Genomic DNA, 20,931 nt, shown 5'->3' with positions numbered 1-20,931 from the left:
TATATTGCTTTTTGTGATTTTATTTAATATCTGGTTTAGATCTTCCCAAAATTTTTCCACTTTTTCACATGTCCAAATTGCATGAATTGTTGTTCCCATTTCCTTTTTACAGCGAAAACATATGTCTGATACTGTTGGGTCCCATTTATTTAACTTTTGAGGTGTGATGTATAGCCTGTGTATGCAGTTATATTGTATCATGCTTAACCTCGTGTTTATTGTATTTCTCATAATTCCGGAGCATAGCTTTTCCCATGTTTGATTCTTTATCTTTATGTTTAGATCTTGTTCCCATTTTTGTTTAGGTTTACCGTTTGTTTCCTCGTTCTCCTTTTCTTGCAGTTTGATGTACATATTTGTTACAAACTTTTTAATTATCATTGTGTCTGTAATCACATATTCAAAATTGCTTCCTTCTGGTAACCTCAGACTGTTTCCCAATTTGTCCTTCAAGTAGGTTTTCAGTTGGTAGTATGCAAACATTGTATCGTGAGTTATATTTATCCTTCATTTGTTCAAAGGATAATAATTTATTTCCCGAACAACAATTTTCTATTCTTTTGATCCCTTTTCTCTTCCATTCTCTGAAGGAAAAGTTATCTATCGTGAAAGGGATCAACTGATTTTGCGTCAATATTAGTTTTGGTAGTTGGTAATTTGTTTTATTCCTTTCTACGTGAATCTTCTTCCAAATGTTGAGCAGATGATGCAATACCGGTGAATTCCTACGTTGCACCAATTTTTCATCCCATTTATATAGTATATGTTCAGGTATCTTCTCCCCTATTTTATCTAGTTCTAATCTGGTCCAATCTGGTTTTTCCCTTGTTTGATAAAAATCTGATAGCTATCTTAATTGTGCGGCTCTATAATAATTCTTAAAGTTTGGTAGTTGTAAGCCTCGTTTCTACCTTTCTGTTAATTTATCTAGTGCTATCCTTGGTTTCCGCCCTTTCCATAAGAATTTCCTTATTATTTTCTTTAACTCCTTGAAGAATTTCTCTGTTAGGTGTATTGGTAATGACTGAAATAGGTGTTGTATCCTTGGGAAAATATTCATTTTAATACAGTTTATCCTTCCTATCAGTGTTAGTGGTAAGTCTTTCCAATGCTCTAAGTCGCCTTGTAATTTTTTCATTAATGGATAGTAATTGAGTTTATATAGATGGCCGAGGTTTTTATTTTGTTGTACACCTAGGTATCGCATTGCTTGTGTTTGCCATCTAAATGGCGATTCTTTCTTAAACTTTGTGAAATCCGCATTATTCATTGGCATTCCTTCACTTTTATTTGCGTTGATCTTGTACCCCGATACTTCTCCATATTCCTTCAATTTCCTATGTAATTCTTTTATTGATATTTCTGATTCTGTTAAGTATATTATAGCGCCATCTGCAAATAGACTGATTTTATATTCCTTCTCTTTTATTTTTATCCCTCTTATTTTATTTTCTGTTCTTATCAGTTCTGCTAGTGGTTCTATAGCTAACGCGAACAGTGAGGGAGATAGTGGACATCCCTACCTTGTTGATCTGCACAAGTTAAATTGTTTTGATATATATCCATTTACTGTCACTTTCGCCAATGGCCCCTTATATAATGATTTAATCCAATTAATATATTTCTCTGGTAGGCTGAATTTTTGTAGTACTTTGAATAAATAATTCCATTCTACTGTCAAAGGCCTTCTCTGCGTCTAAAGCAACTGCTACTGTTGGAGTTTTATTTTCTTCTACTGCATGAATTACGTTAATAAATTTACAGATATTGTCTGTTGTTCGTCTTTTTTTAATAAATCCAGTTTGGTCTAGATTTACTATTTTTGGTACATAGTCGGCCAATCTGTTTGCTAATAGTTTAGCTATTATCTTATAATCTGTGTTAAGTAAAGATATTGGTCTATATGACGCTGGTGCAAGTGGATCTTTCCCTGTCTTTGGTATTACTGTAATTATTGCAGTATTGCATGAATCTGGTATGTTTTGTGTTTTATCAATCTGGTTGATTACTTCCAGGAGGGGAGGAATTAATAAGTCTTTAAATGTTTTATAGAATTCTATTGGGAATCCATCCTCTTCTGGTGTTTTATTGTTCGGTAGTTCGGCACCATTTCATCAGATGCAAGGATCGACAATGAGATAGACAACAGACTCGCCAAGGCAAATAGCGCCTTTGGAAGACTACACAAAAGAGTCTGGAAAAACAACCAACTGAAAAACCTCACAAAGATAAGCGTATATAGAGCCGTTGTCATACCCACACTCCTGTTCGGCTCCGAATCATGGGTCCTCTACCGGCACCACCTACGGCTCCTAGAACGCTTCCACCAGCGTTGTCTCCGCTCCATCCTCAACATCCATTGGAGCGCTTACACCCCTAACGTCGAAGTACTCGAGATGGCAGAGGTCGAAGGCATCGAGTCCACGCTGCTGAAGATCCAGCTGCACTGGATGGGTCACGTCTCCAGAATGGAGGACCATCGCCTTCCCAAGATCGTGTTATATGGCGAGCTCTCCACTGGCCACCGTGACAGAGGTGCACCAAAGAAAAGGTACAAGGACTGCCTAAAGAAATCTCTTGGTGCCTGCCACATTGACCACCGCCAGTGGGCTGATAACGCCTCAAACCGTGCATCTTGGCGCCTCACAGTTTGGCGGGCAGCAACCTCCTTTGAAGAAGACCGCAGAGCCCACCTCACTGACAAAAGGCAAAGGAGGAAAAACCCAACACCCAACCCCAACCAACCAATTTTCCCTTGCAACCGCTGCAATCGTGTCTGCCTGTCCCGCATCGGACTTGTCAGCCACAAACGAGCCTGCAGCTGACGTGGACTTTTTACCCCCTCCATAAATCTTCGTCCGCGAAGCCAAGCAAAGAGTTTTTTAATATCTCCTGTAATTCTTCTATTTCAAATGGTTTTATTAATTTATTTTGCTCCTCTGTTTGTAATTTCGGTAGTTCAATTTTAGTTAGAAATTCATCGATTTTGTCTTCTTTTCCTTCGTTTTCAGTTTGATATAATTGATCGTAGAATTCCCTGAAGTTTTCATTGATATCCGTTGGATTATATGTATTTTTTTTGTCCTTTTTCCTTAATGCCAATACCATTCTTTTAGTTTGTTCTGTCTTAAGCTGCCATGCTAGAATTTTGTGCATTTTTTTCTCCTAGCTCATAATATTTCTGTTTTGTCTTCATTATGTTCTTCTCCACCTTACATGTTTGTAGTGTTTCATATTTTATTTTTTTGTCTGCCAATTCTCTTCTTTTAGTTGTATCTTCCTTTATTGTTAATTATTTTTCTATATTTGTTACTTCCCTTTCCAACTGTTCTGTTTCCCAATTGTAGTTCTTCTTCATCTTAGTTACATAACTTATTATTTGCCCTCTGATGAACGCTTTCATTGCGTCCCATAGTATAAACTTATCTTTCACTGATTCCGTATTTATTTCAAAGTACATTTTAATTTGTCGTTCAATTAATTCTCGAAAATCCTTTCTTTTAAGTAGCATGGAGTTTAATCTCCATCTATACATTCTTGGTGGGATGTCCTCTAGCTCTATTGCCAATTACAGGGGTGAATGGTCCGATAATAGTCTAACTTTATATTCCGTTTTCCTAACTCTCCCTTGAATGTGGGCTGATAACAGGAATAGATCTATCCTTGAGTATGTTTTATGTCTACTCGAATAGTATGAATATTCCTTTTCCTTTGGGTGTTGTTTCTCCATATATCCAAAAGTTGCATTTCTTGCATCGATTTAATTATAAATTTGGTTACTTTGTTCTTTCTATTAGTTTTTTTTCCAGTTTTATCCATGTTTGAATCCAAATTAAGGTTAAAATCCCCTCCTATTAGTATGTTCCCTTGCGTATCTGCTATCTTCAAAAAGATATCTTGCATAAATTTTTGATCTTCTTCATTAGGTGAATATACATTGAGTAAATTCCAAAATTCTGAATATATCTGACATTTTATCATTACATATCTCCCTGCTGGATCTATTATTTCCTCTTCTATTTTGATTGGTACATTTTTATTGATTAATATAGCTACTCCTTTGGCTTTTGAATTATATGATGCTGCTCTTACATGTCCTATCCAAACTCTCTTTAATTTCTTGTGTTTCACTTCAGTTAGATGTGTTTCTTGCACGAATGCTATATCAATTTTTTTCTTTTTTCAGTAAATTTAAGTTTCTTCCTTTTGATTTGGTTATGTATTCCATTAATATTTAAAGTCATATAGTTCAACATAGCCATTTCATACTTGTTTATCTTTCCTTTTCGTTTCCTCATCACCACCTTCCCTTCTTATCCATTTCTGCTTTCTTTTTTTGAACACATTATAAGACGACATTTCTAAAACATAAAATATTTCCACTGTTCTCATATCTAAAATTCCTTTAACCCCAATAGTCCCTCCCCTTTCTGAGTTGCCCTTTATCCCTTGTCGGGCAACCACATCTCCCCTCTCCATTTGGATTTGCGAATCCACTCGCAAGCGTCAACTGATTTCGCAGTGACTGTAATTCTTCCCCACCCAGCCCCCCCAGAAAGATTTTAATCTTCATATATAACAAAGGTCAATCTCTTAATTCCCTCCTTACTTCCTTTCTTCCCTTTCTTTCCCTTCTTAGTTCTTACCTATACTCTATTTTTTATATCTACACATATATCTACATACACACATACATATAGTTTGTTGTCATTTTTGTTCTTGTTACATCTCTTCATCTCTGTCTGTTTTGTAGTTGTTCTGCAAATTTTCGTGCTTCTTCCGGATCCAAGAATAGTTTGTTTTTCTGCCCCGGAATAACTATTTTAAGTACCGCTGGGTATTTTAACATAAATTTATAACCTTTTTTTCCATCGGATCATTTTTGCTGCATTGAACTCCTTCCTCTTCTTCAGGAGTTCAAAACTTATATCTGGATAGAAAAAAATTTTTTGACCCTTGTATTCCAGTGGTTTTTTGTCTTCTCTTATTTTTTTCATTGCCTTCTACAATATATTTTCTCTTGTTGTATATCTTAGGAATTTTACTAGAATGGATCTTGGTTTTTGTTGTGGTTGTAGTTTAGGGGCTAATGTTCTGTGTGCTCTTCCTATTTCCATTTCTTCCTGTAATTCTGGTCTTCCTAGGACCCTGGGGACCCATTCTTTTAAAAATTCTTTCATATTTTTGCCTTCTTCATCTTCCTTAAGGCCCACTATCTTTATATTGTTTCTTCCATTATAATTGTCCATTATATCTATCTTCTGAGCTAACAGCTCCTGTGCTTCTTTAACTTTTTTAATCAGATTCTTCTAATTTCTTTTTTAAGTCATCTACTTCCATTTCTATGGCTGTTTCTCGTTCTTCCACCTTGTCTACTCTTTTTCCTATGTCTGTCATGATCATCTCTAATCTATTCACTTTTTCTTCTGTACTTTTTATTCTTTTTTTATTTCACTAAATTCTTGTGACTACCATTCTTTTACTGTTTCCATATATTCTTTAAAAAATATATCCATGTACTTGCCCTTCCCTTCATCTTCCATTTCTGTGTGTTCTTCCTCCTCTTCTTCTGAGTCCACTCCAGGATCTGTGTCCTTTACCTGATTTTCTTGTTTGGTTGTTTGTTTTATTTTGTTGGGTATTTTTGGTCTTCCTATTTTTATTAGAAGTGTCTTGGTGTTGGTCTTCTTCCTCTGGGTTGGTCATCTGTTGTTTCTTTGATTTCTTATTTTTATTCTCTTCCTTCTTGTTCTCATTATTTTCTGTTTTCCTCTTGCTGTTGTGCTGTAGTTGCCTGTTTCAGCTGTGGAGATCTACTCCTCAGCTGGTCCCCCCTCCCGTCAGTGTTATTTTTGTCTTGCGCATGTGCGGTTGCGCACGCGCGAGGATTCGCGCATGTGCGGTTGCGCACTTTTGTTTGGCTCTGTGAACCATTTTTGTAGTCCCGAGTTCGGGGCTTCGACTGACCTCAGGGAGCGGGATCTCTCTCCATGGTGGGCCTCCTCGTACAGGTAAGGCCTTCGCCTTCTTCTTCCGACGTCTTTCCTTCTTCTTTTCTTCCTGTTGTTTTTGGTTTTTCTTTCTTCACTGCCATCTTCTCCACACTTTTACTTTCACTTGGTTATGGTTTTTATGTTTGTGCCTTTGTTTTTTCTCTATCTTTTTTTTTTAAACTTTTCTGGAGAGGGCTGGAGTTCCCCTACCGGCCACTACTCCATCACGTGACTCCCCTCATTCTTGATACAGTCTTGATGCAAAATGACAACCATCCCTTTCCTTCCACAGATGCTGTCCAACCTGCTGAGTTCCTCCAGTAGTTTATGCTCTATCACCATTTTGTTCTTTGGCCCATTCCTTCTTTAATATTGCAAATTTTTAAACCTTTTTTTACCTGCAACATTTCCTGATCAGAAAGGTCAGTAACCGAAAACTCTATTCTTCTTGCTGCAGATGCTGCTCTACAATTTCAGCATTTTCTGTTTTCCTTTAGATTACAAGACTTTTGAATATTCAAGAGTTTGCCAGTGTTCTAGAATCAAAAGGGAATGAAGGGATGTGGGTACAGAAACCAAAGAACATGCCTAGTCATTAACCGCCCAGAGGTTAAACTTTCATTATTACCTCTTCAGCAGGCGACACAGCTCTCCTAACAACACCATGCACTCAGCTGATTTTCAACATAAGAAGTACATGCAGGAAATCTGATTGATCATAATAATGGAGTATAGAGCTTTAACAGTTCTGCTAAGCTCAGTGAGTGGGTTATTGAGCTTCAGAACCAATGCAAAAGGTTGAAATTAATTGATTACCATTTGTTAATATCTGGTGCAAGAAAATAAGGAATAGATTCTCTTTAAAGATAGTGATAATGGCATATCAAATACAGTTGCACTCTAAGCAAAATTTAAATGTTTTTATTTTCTAGCAAGTTTACGAAAATTATAATAATGAATTTAAAGCAATTTCACCCAAGTGTTAAAATATACAGCAAACAGCCTGATGACGGGTTCTTTCCCAAAAACTGACTATTCTTTTTATCCCATTCATGCTACTTGAGTACCTCCAATAAATTGTTATTCCACTTTTACAAGCCCTGATGCCGATTTTAAGGCTACTCGCCTCTTCCCGAACTCCTTAATCAGCATTACAAATATTAAGGAAACAAGGTGGCTAATGTTCAAAAACATAAAGAACAACATTTGCCCTTCAGCCCTGCTGTTAATCAAGATTATGACCTCAACTCTACCTTTCTGCCCATCCTCTCACTTCTGTCATAGTCCATGAAATGTCTTCCTCAGTCTGTATTTAATGACTACGTCTACAGCAGAGAATTCCAAAGATTCACAACCCAGAAAATAAATTTCTCATTACAGTCTCTATTAGCCAATCATATCCAAAATCAAGTTCTGAATAGCCCAACCAGGACTATTCTCCAATCCAACTTGAGTTTTAAAGTAAGGACTGAATCCCTGCTTTCTACACTTGGCAATTTAATTGGTTCAGTTTTAATTATATTTAAGGCACAATGGATTCCCTTGCTTTGCTCCATACATCTTTGGCAAGATCTTTTGACTCGATGGGGTCACAGTACTACAGATGATGATCTATCCAAGGCTGGGTCACATAATTTTAAATACTCTTAATGGTATACAGTATTATAGGCCAGTCATCTTAACAATAATTGTTAGAGGACAAAAAGAATCCCTACAAAATGTGAGAAGAACATTTAGAAACAAAAAGTAAATGAAATGAATAAGTCAGCAAGGATTTCAAAGAGGGAAAACATGCTTGACTAAACTGAATTCCTGAGGTAACAGTAATAGAGTAGATGTAATTTAGAAAGATATTTCAGAAGTATTTGATAATCTAACCCAAATGACTGACAAGATTAGAGAACGAAGTTAGGAACCAAGTATCAGAATGAATTGCAAGTTGCCTTCAAGGCAGAAATCAGGAAGGGGATTAAAAGTTAGCGTGAAGATGGATAGTTGTATTTTATAAGGTTTAGGTCTGGGACCATTGTTGCTTACAACCTACCTTTTAAGAATAAAACTTTAACAATGGTAATGTCTGCAAATTTTATAAAAGTTATCAGTGGAGGATGTGGAAACAAATATTGCAACAAATTACAAGGAACTACAAAAACTGAATGCCAAATTTGCAAATGGAATTTTAAAAATTGAAAAAACTCTCAGCATTTCAAAAGGATCACAAATGAAAAATTTTAACTTTCTCTCCCCACAGATACTGCCTGACCTCTTGAGCACCTTCAATAGTTTCTGTTCTCTTTTCAAATATACAACATCTACTTTTCAATTAGCAAATTATAAGTTAGAGGAGGTAGGTTTTGAAGGGAAAAGTTGGGAGAGGTCCAGGTGGAATGAAACAAAAGTATCTGTGTATAAAACACATAATACACAAAGTTGTACAAGCCACAACAAAAAACAATTGACAGGGTTTATATACAAAGGGAAAGGATAAGAAAAAGTGGAATATTATGCTAACCTACATTTAAATGCACAATGCTGGAAGGCCAATTAAAAAAGTAATTGGAGACATACAAGAACAATGCCATAAACGCAAACAATGCACATCACAAGAAGAAAAGTACAAGAAGAAAATGTTAGATACAATCATGGCAATCTGCTCTAGGCCTTATCTCTCCTGTGCAAGTTGCCCAGAAACCTTAATTCTTTGATCTTTTAAACATTCATCTCCACTTTAAGTATCTGTACAACCTTTCAGGTAGAGATTCACCAGCATCTGCAATAGATTTCTATTTATCTCAGATTTAAAAAGCAGCACTTGTAATTATATTAATGTAGCGCTGTGAGCAGTGAGAGAGACAAAACCACCATGTTGAGGGTCGTTAACGACTACTTTTATTCAAATTCAGCACGACCCTTTAAGGGCAGCAGGAGTTCAGTCACCTGGTGCATTGTAACATCATAATCGCTGCCCAGGGTGCGCTTTGACGACGTCATTTCCCCATGGCTGCCTCGCCACATGGCGATACAATCGGGGCCGGTGGAACTTCTCCCTTCCTATCTGGATCTGTGCCCTGTGGGTGCCGTAGGTCTTGATGGTGGAGCCGTTGGCTGCCCAGAGGGTTGGACCATGAGATCGGGTGAGACTCTCTAATGCAGGGGGGGGGGGGGGTGGGGGGCGCTCAGCTCGGCCAGTGTCCACCAGGAATTGGCGGCCAGTGAACCTGTCCATCACATGGAGACTGTCTGCGGCCAGCCGTTGCAGCCATTAACGGCGGCTGGCCTGGTCGTTTCCCTGAAACCCACAGGTTTGGCATCACTTACGGGCTTGCACTCCCCAGCACTAGTGGTAGAAGTACCAGGGTGACTGGCCCTCCTCTAGTTTGGTCTTGGGGGCGGGCGGCGGGCTGCTAGTTCCCGGTCGTGCCACCCAGTTGAGGGCTGCCTCGTTCTTCCTCTTCGTGAGCCAGAGGGCATCCACATGGGCCGCTGCCTTTCTGAGGTCTGAGACATCCTCGTCCGTAAGATGCAGCCGAATGTCCTCCAGAATTTACTCCAGGACTATTTGGCGGATAAGAAAACGTGGCTTGTGGTCTTCTACCAGGGCCAGCTTCTTGTCCAGCAGCGCCGAAAGACTATGGTCTCCAAGTCCATCCAGGTGTAGGAGCCTGGAAGCCTGTTGCTGGGAATGGGGTGAGCCCAAAAGTTCCCAGCAGCAATTTTTAAGGGCGGTGTACTTGCCCACAGCTGGGGGGTGGTGGATAGTGTCATCCACCCTCGCCGCTGTATCTTGGTCCAGAGTGCTCGACGTGGTAAAACATCGTGGTGTCTGCAGAGTTGAAATTGTGCTTCCGCCTGCCCGAACCACATTCTCGTCGGTGGGTTCAAAAGGAGGGAAGCTTGATGGAGACAGCATTAAGCTCTGCCGAATCCATGGTGCTCAGAAGTCCAGAAATTCATCTGGGCTCATCAGGGTCACCACGGTGGTGGTGTGAGCAGTGAGAGAGACATAACCACCACGTTGAGGGTCATTAACGATTGTTTTTACTCAAATTCAGCATGCCCCTTTAAGGGCAGCATGAGCTCAGTCACCTGGTACATTGTGACCTCAATTGCTGCCCAGGGCATGCGCTGGAAGGGATGTTGGAGTCCGAGAGAAATCTCTGACAATGCCATTTCCCCATGGCTGCCCCGCCACGTGGCGATACAAGCGGGGCCTGTTCGTCATGAGGATGTGCGCCGCCACAAGAGTGCTACTCTAAGAGATTTAATGAGAGAAGTTGGAGCAACCATCTACATCCTTGCTCCTCTTACTTTCCTCCGAATACCTGAAAAATGTCAAAGCCTTCAATTACAATATTAATTGTTGGCCCAACTTCCTGATGTGAATTTTGCTCAATATTCTCAGTTACTTCAAGTTTGGACTGATATTTTTTTTTAAATTTCAATTTAATTTTTTTTTAAATTATCCCATGTTCTAGAGATTTGTCATTACTTTTTAGAGTTTATTTTCTCCTTTGCTGTTATTTTGCTCATAATAATTTAAGCACCTTCCTAGTTCAGTATTCCCTTCAGATGTCAGGCTTGCAACTTTTTGAAACCTGGGAAATTATTCAATATGTCTGCCATTTCCTCTTTCATTTTCTGATACTTTCAATGAACCTGACTTTACACTTTAATTTCCCCCCCCCACCCCCAGACAATGGAAATGTTGATTTTGAAATGCTGATATTCTTTTCTATAGCTAACTTTTACTGAAATATATGCAAATAATTCTGCTAAATAATAACCAAAATTAACATTTCTTAATAAGATCTTTTAAATTACTTGACAATCAATTTCAAAGCTCTAGGCAAATATAAGCATTCAAAAATAAATAATAGATTCTGGAAATCTGAAACAAAATATCAAATGCCTGCAAATATTCACTAGCACAGGCCACACCTACATGGAGGGAAACAGAATTAACATTTTGAGTTGGTCTTTCATCAGAATCTCCAGTCCAGTCACTTCATCTCCTATTGGTTAATGAAAATTTTCCCCAAATCCTTTCCAACCCTCTCCGTACCTCCGTGCTTGAAGCAGTAGTTCCTCTTTGCGCTGCACTAACATTTGTTGTCTCTCATCTGTCGACTTTGAGAAGCGACTTCCCCTTGCCTCAAAGTCCTCAACTGGAACATCAGCTTGTGAAAGCTCAGTTCTAGTTCCAAATGTTTCTTCAATGTTTTGACCAGGTTCAAGGGCTGGATGCTCAGTCTAATGACACAAAGTTATATTCCATTAATATTTATCCAGACTCAGTAGAACAATGAGTCACACAGAGGCAAGTTAATGAACATTGCCTTCTCGGAAGCTCAATATTCATCAATATCCAAAAGCTACAAGTTTTAATTTATTCATTCCAACTTCAATCACCATAACAAGTATCAATCTTTCTTGCATCATCTCCCAAATTTGAAATGTTTGTGTAAAATGCAAAACTGAAGGTACTTCCATTAAGCAATGAAGGAAAAAATGAAAAAAAACATGAATGATCTGGAGTGCATCAATTTAGAGAATTTCACAAAAAGCAACCACAAAAAGAAAACAATTAAAACTAGGGAATGAAATTCAGTAGTTACCCCTGCAATAGAAAAATATCAAATTATTTTTCAGACAGAGCGCTTGTATATCCAGGTTTAGGTTAACAACTTGTATATCATGACTTGTTCTTTCCAATTTGGGCGACATGGTTAGAGTAGTACCTAGCACATTCTGCCAGTGTGTGTGGGTTTTCCCCAGGTGCACCAGTTTCCTCCCACCCTCCAAAACACACAGGGTTGTAGGTTAATTTCGGGGTACTTAGGCAGCACAGGTATAAATGGCTGGAATCAGCTTCTACTGTGCTGTAAATAAACATTTTTTAATTAAAAAATTAAATACAAGAAATAAGCAACATTTATAATTATAAAACAAATCAAGTCAAGTTTATTGTCATCTGATTGCACAATTACAACATGACAAAACATCGTTCTCCAGTCCTCTGCAAACATGTACACACAACTAGACATAACACACATACAGACAAACAATACATATGCAGGGCAAGTATTTATATATACACATAAATAAATATAGACACTGTTTCGTGAATATGAGAGTCTCAGATGATTAGTGCGAGCAGTTCCTTTGGTCGTTCAGCATTCTCACTGCCTGTGGGAAGAAGTCAAAATAATCAATTGTTCATTGGAATGATAACTTATTTTCAGTTAAACTAACTATTTAAAAGATCTGACGTTATACACATCAGGTCACAATGAAATACAAAGCAGCAACAGTACAGAAACCTCTTCTATCCAGGCAGGCCCATGCTGCATTTGAAACAAAAATGCTGGACAACTCTGCAAGTCATGCAGCGTTCCCTATATTGCAAATGTAAAGATATATAACCAGCATTTCAGGCTCGAGTCCTTCATCAAGGTGTGAGCAAAAAGCAGGCAGGCACCTGAATAAAATGTGGAGAGGGGCAAAGGATCACATGCAAGAGCTCATAGGTGGATATGGGTGGGAGAGCATGAGAAAAACATTGTGAAGTGATGGGTGTGGGGGGGGGGGTTGGTGGAAGGGGATAACTCTCTGCATGGAAGGGGAAGGAGGGTGGAGAGTTGGAGGAAAGGAGACAGATTGATTGGGGAAGGAAAGACAGGGACCTAATGGAAACCAAAGAAATTGATGTGCATTCTCCAACCAGGTGGCATTAACAAACGAAATATTAGGAGTTGCTCCTACAATTTACGGGTGGCCGCAGTTTGGCAATGCAGGAGGCCATGGACAGACAAATTGGTGCAGTAGTTGAGGAGCGGAATTGAAATAATAGGCCACTTGAGATCCCCATCATTGCCATGGATAGAGCGAGGGTACTCACAAAACCATCTCCCAGAGAGTGTACAGTCTCTCCGATGTAAAGGCCACAACGGGAGGACCTGATACAGTAGATTATCCCTGCAGATTCGCAAGTGAAATGTTGCTTCATTTGGAAGGACTATTTGGAGCCCCAAGTGGTTGTGTGGGAGGAGGTGTGGGCATAAATGTAGCACTATCTGTGCAAGAGATGAGTGAACAAGGGAGTGGTTCCTGCAGAAGGTGGAGAGGAAGTTGTGTCTTTCATTCCCTCCGACCTTCCTCTCCGAGACTAAAAGCTCTGTTTTAAGTAGAGGACTTGCCTTCATTCCCGCCTCAAAGGTTTTGTGCACTTCTTCCACCATGATTCTCCACCCACCCCCTCCCCCCGATTGATGACCACTTCTTCCACTTTAAGTCTTCTTCCTCCTCTTGGACACCTCATCCTGGTCCTCTTAAATGTGCTGTGGCCACCAGACCAGCGTGGGTGCATATGGCTCCTGTTGAGAATGGCTGGTCTAACCAACCTTAGTTGCTTGTACTTAATTAACTTTTCCTAAAAGCACCTTATTCATTTCAACAATTCCTAATCGTAGCAATCGTATACAAATTGAATCTACTATTGATAATTTTATTTCACTATTTTATTCAGTGAATTTTTCCCTTCACTAAACATAATTGTGAATATAATTCATCTTTCATACTCTCAGTACTGGGATAATTTACTATATACCATTATAATTGGTTTTATTTATAAAAGGACTCGTTTGGCTGCAACTAGTGAAAATTTTATGTATGAGTGTGACAAACTCATCATTGTAACATTTATAATCTGGCTTGCAAGAAGTATTTCAGCATTTAGCTTGTCAAACTCTTGAAAAGATCTTCAATAGACCACCCAAGTCTTCTGCATTTGTAAAGGAACACTAAGAATTTCAGACTGTGCCAGTTTTCACAACTCTTAAATCACGCAGAGAAACTTTCACACAATACATAACCATCCAGCCAAAATCTAGCCCACTGTTAAGTTTTCCTACTTTTAAAAGCCTTGAAATTTATTGCTATGTTTAAAGTGTGGCTGTGTCCAAACCTCAAATATTCTTCAACCCTTTTAATCACTATTTTTTTCCAAAATCATGACAGATGGAGTTCAATCTGGAGAAGCATGAAGTGATGCATTTTGGAAGGCAGAGAATGTGGTTAATGGCAGGATTCTTAATAAGTCTACAGATCCCTCAAGGTTGCTGCACAAGTTGATCAAGTGGTGAAGAAGGTGTATGGTTTGCTGGCCTTCATGAGTTGGGGGATTGAATTCAAGAGCCATGAGGTAATGTTGCTGCTCTACAAAACTTTGGTTGACCACACTTATTCAGAGTGCTGTTTTCATTTCTGGTCTCCTCATTACAGGATGGATGGGGAAGCTTCAGCGAGGATTCAGAGGAGATTTTTCAGGATGTTGCCTGGATTAGAGAACATATTATGAAGCAAGGTTGATTTTTCTCTGTGGAGCGAAGGATAGAGATTGATGAAAAGCAGCCTTCTATTTGGAATCTACTTTGAATATTCAGAGGTAACAGAAAATAATTTGAGAATGGTCATTAAGTTGTTATTTGCTGAGTGAGACCCATGACATTGACATGACACACATACCTGGTCTGTATCGAGAAAAGTTATCTTGCTGCCCAAGATTGGACAGTAAGCGAAAATGTTGACAACTTTGTCAGATAAAGTTGTGGGGGAGGTCTGTACATCCGACATTCAGAACTATTTTTAAAAAGATTTATATTGTCAATATGAATTTAGTTGGTGGTAAATTTTAAAATTAAAGTTGGAAAAGTAAACTTGTTTTTCCTGGCAGGTATAAATATCTCCAACAGAATACATGGATGACAGATCCTACTCCAAGTAAAGCTGGCGAATTTTGTGAATGTCAATTACCCCAAAAAAGTAGGATAATGACCAGATAATCTGACATTTTTAAATAACTCAATGGATTCAGTCAAAACTTAAACTTGAGTTACAGTCAGCTGGAATCGTCCAATTACAAAGATTATTTGGAACACGAAGATGAAAGACCAGCTCCACAATAATAACTCTCTCTGGGGTGGAAAGGCTATTTAAACAGTATTGGAAGTTTGTAACATTGAACTAAGAATTTTATGCATGGCGAGGATGAAAAGAGTGCAGAGTGACACATTTGAAATGTCAATAGAGAATCTATCAAAGGCAATGAACAAGTTCTCACTTATAAAAATGACAGCTTTTTAAAATAACTGAATAGGATGCTACCAATGTTGCTAATCAAGTGTAGATTCAATCTGTATTAGAGCAATATGGCACAATTTGGATAGTTGCATTCGATTGTGGAACGTGAATTACCTGTTGTTCACTGCTAGATTCATCTGGATTACCATTGCCCTCTTCCATAACTGCACCATTTAATGCCGGTCTACTATCTTGTCGCTGTAGAAGGAAGCAAAGGGATGAATAACAAGCTAGAGGAGTTTTAATTAATCTTAGAAACAGAATGGTTACAGCAGAGAAAGCCGCTCATTTCATTACTCCCACGCCAGTCCTTTCACAGATCGACTCTGGTTTCAATCCTAACACCTCAAAGACTACAAATTCTCTGTATATTTATAGAAGTTTTTGCTTTAAGGCCACAATAGAACTTGGCTTGACCACATCTGCAGACAGAACTTTCCATATCCTAACATGTGCTGCATAAAACATTTTCTTCATTCTTAATTCACTTCCCCTTCTATCTTATACCTGTGACCTCTTGTCCTCAGCCCCTTCTGCCAAAGTGACAGTCTTCAATATCTACATAATTCAGACTCCTCCTGCCTTTGTATAGAGTCAAAGTCAGATGTACAGCACCCACATCTACAGGGAACACTGCTGTCAGAGAGCAGCAGGAATCATCAAGGATCCACGCCACACAGCACACCCTCTGTTCTCACTGCTACCATGAGGAAAGAGGTCAAGGTGCCACAAGACTCGCACCACCAGGTTCAGGAACAGCTGCCACCCCTCCACCTTCAGACTCCTCAACAATTAACAATCAGGAATTCATTTAAGGATTTTTACATTTGCACTTTGACTTTTTTTCCTCTCTGTATTGCACAGTTTGTTTGCATTTCTTTATTTGTTTACTTGTGTTCAGTTTTTTTTGCACTGCTAATAAGTGATAATTCTGCCTTGTCTTCAGGAAAAAGAATCTCAGGGTTGCATGTGATGTCATGTATACACTCTGACAATTATCTGAAATCTGAAAAATGGGTTATTTGACCCACATATTTGTACCAACCATTTTACCCAATTCATCAAATATGATTAGTATAGTTAAGTACATGTCCTTCAAGATTTTACCTATTCAAGGACTGTCTAAACACTTCTGAAATGTAGTCATTGAGTTGGACTCTACCACCAATTTTAATCTGTGAGTGCCAGATTATCTACAAAAAAGAATTCTCCTTAAATTCCATTTAAAATTCTTTCCTAACACCATAAATCAATGCACTGTGGTGGAGCACATCACGATGCAAGCAAACTGGCTCCATTTTTGTCACAGCCGCAGCAGCAGAGCAGCCACATTAAGATGGCGCTGCCGGGTTTTGCTTCCCTCAGCTGCATCGTTACGTCAGCATCAACGCAGAGGCAGGACTTGCTGGCCGCCTTAAGGTGCAACGCGGGGATTTACAAATTAAACGGTTGGAAGTGAAACTGACTCAGTGTCTGGTCTCATTCTTTCACTCCCTCTCCGTAGCTACCGCTGCAGGCACTCGCTTTTAAAGATGCCCTCATCATGGAAGAAGATTCTTACTATTTACCCCCTCGATGCCTCCCATAATGTTATGTACCATTATAGTCACTCCCTCGGCTCAAGGGAAAACAAAACTTCTCCAAGCTCTTCCCATAACTGAAGTCCTCTAATTCAGGCTACAAGCTTGCAATCTCCTCTACACCACATCCATCCAGAACAGCGCACAATATTACAAGCGTGGTCTAATCAGTGTTTTGTAAAACTACAATCAACATTTGAATTTTTATACTCTAAGCTTACTACATGCCTTCATCAGTACGCTGGTACTGCCACTTCCAGAGAACTATGAATTTGAACCTCAAAGCTCCTCTGTTCATCAACAGAGGAACATTCCTTAATGCCCCACTATTTTTTTTAAATGTCCTACCCCTATTTAACTTCCCAAAATACCTTGCCTCACACTTGTATGCCATATCCAAATGTTCTCTGATTTATAATCCAGCTGTGGCTTTAGACAACTTTCCTCACCATCTTCCACAACACAACTTACCCAACCTTTGGAAAAGAACACTAACCTGCTGGGGAAAGGGAACCTGAATTCTTCCTTCCAATATGTTATCAGTGGTGATTTCCATCGAACGTGTTAATTGTAGGTCCTGGAGGACGAGATGATATGGAACTTGGGGAAACATCTCTTGGATTTGATGAGCCTACAAGTAGTAATAAAGCCAAATTATATAAAGATGTTGAACTTGATGAACTTGTTTGTGTAAACCTCTCAACATTTACTGCTCCAAATAAATCCACCTGTAATTTAAAGTTGAACAGTACAAAATTGTAGCTTGAATTTTCAATTCGGAGTGTCAACAAGAAAAATGCAAAACCAGTTTATAAAGACAAAACCAAGTAGGTTTTCATGTAACTGTTCAAGTCTAAATAGGATAATCTGTGTTGATTCATCCATATCCATCACTATAAATTGATTCAAGATTGTGCTGGCAAAAGCTCATCCTGCAATTCAGTAACAACATAACCATAGCAAACAGACAACCAGTTGAAAGTTAAATATTTAAGAATTTTGATTTGATGATCTACACACATTACACATTTTCTATGTTCAAGTTGCAGATAGAACTAAACCTTAATACAGAAAAAAACTGAAAAGCACATTTATGTGTCAAGGTACTTGCATATTTAAAATAACAGGCCAATTCAATGTGTCTTCAATATCATAAAATAATTCAAAATCCAACAGTTTATGTAGTACAATGCAGAAGTTGAAGGGACAGCAAATGAAAAAAAAATTTCAACTAACATGGAGGGCAGTCAAAGACTGGTCATCTGCTAGCTGGCTTTCTGAAAGGCAACATACGTAGTCTCTAACAATAATTTGCACTCTATGTTCTAACAGTCCACTTAAAAATGGTCAACAGGATGCAGTTGGCCCACGGGCCGTTGTTTGGCCACCCCTGATCAAAATATTGGAACTTGCACTAGCCAATCCTGTCCTTATAATGGCCTCAACATAGAGCATGGATCAGTACGCAGAATTACTAAATTCATCTCCTTTACTACCTCTTGCATTTTAAGTATACGTATTTCAACCCATCCAACAATCTACATTAAGGTCATTTCCATCATAGTTTTACTACACATTACATACTTTTTCACCTACTACACATCTCTTGACTAACACTCTGGTTCCCAACCCCCGCCTAGCAAATTAAAACCCTCCCCAACAGTTCTATCAAACCTGCCCTCAAGGATATTGGTTCCCTTCAAGCTTAAGGGCAACCTGTCCCTAACGTACCAGTCATACCTTCCTTAGAAAAGATCCCAATGATCCCTGCACCAACTTCTGAACCATGCATTCATCTACCATAATTTCTTATTCTGCCCTCGCTGGCACAGGAAGCAATCCAAAGATGGTGACCCTGGAGGTCCTGCTCTTCCAGTTCCTTAACTCCCTATATTCACCCTTCAGGACTTCATACCTTTTCCTATCTAGGTTATTGGTACAAACATGTACTATGAGATCTGGCTGCTGCTTACCCTACCTCTCAAGAATCAGAGACATCTCTGTCCCCTGGCACCTGGGAGACAACATACCATCTGAAAGTTTTAATACCTTCTACAGAATCTCCTGTCTGTTCCACTAACTAATGAATCCCCCTATTGTACTCTTCTCTATCCTTCCCTTATTACGACCGTTACGGAGTCCAGAGCATCCCAAAAACCAGAAGCGATATGCACCACAACACAGGGTTACTTAAACAAAAGTAATTTTTAATTGTATTTGAACAAGAAAAGAGAATTAAACTTCAACTTATTACTTAACCTACCTAACTACTTAATCCCCTCTCTAATACTAAGTGCAGGTGTGTGTAATGTATATTTAAGATTAGAAAAGTTCTTTGGATCACAGTCCAATCCCACTGTTTGCAGGCAATTCTTGTTCTGTGCACAGAAGTTAGAATTAACAAAGTTCACCAGTCTTTGGTGCTTAACAGGCAAATGGTTACCACTCAGGAGGATTTTTGCTGGTTTTCAGTGATAGATTCCTTTTCCAGGACATCCACAACTGATTCCTTCTCAATCAGTCTTGCTGACGAAACTTGCCCCCTTAAGGGTTCTCCAGATGATCCTCTTTCTTTCAGGTCACATTTCAGGCCGCCAATCTCCTCCTTTAACCAGGCAGCCTTCCAAAGTTTGCCAGCTTGTCTTTCTGTCTTCTCTCTGTTTCACACCCTCCCTCTCGGAGAGCAAAACTGTTCTCTTCTGCCTGGAAAGATCACATGCTCTCCCAGGCAAGCTGCTGTTGATACTTTGTTGCCTCCTGCAAAAAGCATTCTGCAAATGTCCTGCAACTATTCTGTGTTTTAAAATGTGTTTGTGCAAGCTGCTCTAACAATTCCTTCCAAACCACCTCTAAATGCTCTGTCACACTACTACTTCCATTCCAGATACCTGTCTGCTGTGACATTTCCCAGGTAGATAATGCCCCCCCCACTGAAAACAATATAAAGACAAAAATGATAGTAAGGGATACAATTGGTCCCCTTGAAGATCAGAGTGCTCAGCTATGTATAGAGCCAAAAGAGATCGGAGATCTTAAATGGGTTTTTGCATCAGTATTTACTCTGAAAACTGGCAGAGTCTATGGAAATAAGGAAAGCAAGCAATGCGTTCATGGAACCTATACATATTAAAGAGGAGGGGGTGCTTGCTGTCTTGAAGCAAATAAGGGTGGGGGGGGGAAATAAATCCCCAGGGCCTGACAAGATACTCATTTGGACCTTGAGGGAGGTTAGTGTAGAAATTGCAGGAGTTCTGACAGAAATATTTAAAGTGCCCTTAGCCACAGGTATGGTGTTGGGAGGATTAAAGAATTAAAGAATAGTTCTATTGTTTTAAAAAAGCCTCCAAAAGTAACCCTGGAAATTATAGACCAGTGCGCCTGCCAATAGTATTGGAAGGTATTCTAAGAGATTGGATATACAATAATGTGGATAGCCAGGGGCTGATTAGATAGTCAACAATGGCTTTGTGCATGTTTGGTTGTTTTTAACCACAAGATCCCACATGGGAGGTTAGTTAGGAAGGTTCAGACACTCAGTATTCATGGTCAGGAAGAAAACTGAATTCGCATTGGCTATATGGGAGAAGCCAGAGACAAGTGATGGATGATTGCTTCTCAAACTCGGACCATTGTTGTTTGTCATATATGTTAATGATCTGGATGATAATGTGGTAAAATGGATCAGCACGTTTTCTGATGACATAAAAAATGGAGGTGTTATGGATAGCAAGGAAGGTTTTCAAAGCTTGCAGAGGATCTGGACCAGCTGGAAAAAGGGGCCGAAAAATGCCAGATGGATTTAATGCAAACAATCGTAAGGTATTGCATTCTGGAAGGACATACACAGTAAACAGATGGGCACTGAGGAGTGCAGTAAAACAGAGGGATCTGGGAAAACAGATACACAATTCCCTGAAAGTGGCATCACAGGTAGATAGGGTGGTAAAGAGAGCTTTTGGCATATTGGACTTTATAAAACAAAGTACTGAGTATAGGAGTTGGGATATTATGGTAAAGTTGTACAAGTTATTGGTGTATTGTGTGCAGTTTTGGTCACATAACTTCAGGAAAGATATCAATAAGAGTAATTTTTTTTAAATTTATACAGAAATACAGCATGGTAACAGGCCATTTCGGCCCTTGAATCCATGCCGCCCAATTTACACCAAATTAACCTTCAACTCTGGTACTTGGATGTTGCCCAGACTTCAGAAAAGGTT

General features: G+C 39.1%; 1 protein-coding gene across 3 annotated transcripts in view; it reads right to left on the bottom strand.

Moving 5' to 3' along the window:
* amfra (autocrine motility factor receptor a) overlaps positions 1-20,931 on the bottom strand; it is a 92,253-nt gene that overhangs the window by 3,228 nt on the left and 68,094 nt on the right. For 2 of the 3 annotated variants that reach the window (XM_069901053.1, XM_069901054.1), the window contains 3 exons: positions 17,208-17,342; positions 15,246-15,329; positions 11,056-11,243 (listed from right to left, as the gene is read on the bottom strand). In XM_069901053.1, coding sequence (XP_069757154.1) covers positions 11,056-11,243; positions 15,246-15,329; positions 17,208-17,342 — 407 coding nt within the window. Of the gene's footprint in view, positions 1-11,055; positions 11,244-11,924; positions 12,180-15,245; positions 15,330-17,207; positions 17,343-20,931 lie in introns of those variants that run through there. The other variant, XM_069901055.1, reaches the window with a different exon arrangement.

Source organism: Narcine bancroftii, chromosome 10 (assembly GCF_036971445.1).
Source record: "Narcine bancroftii isolate sNarBan1 chromosome 10, sNarBan1.hap1, whole genome shotgun sequence".
Classification (NCBI taxonomy): Eukaryota; Metazoa; Chordata; class Chondrichthyes; order Torpediniformes; family Narcinidae; genus Narcine; species Narcine bancroftii.
This window is presented reverse-complemented; position numbering and strand designations above follow the sequence as displayed.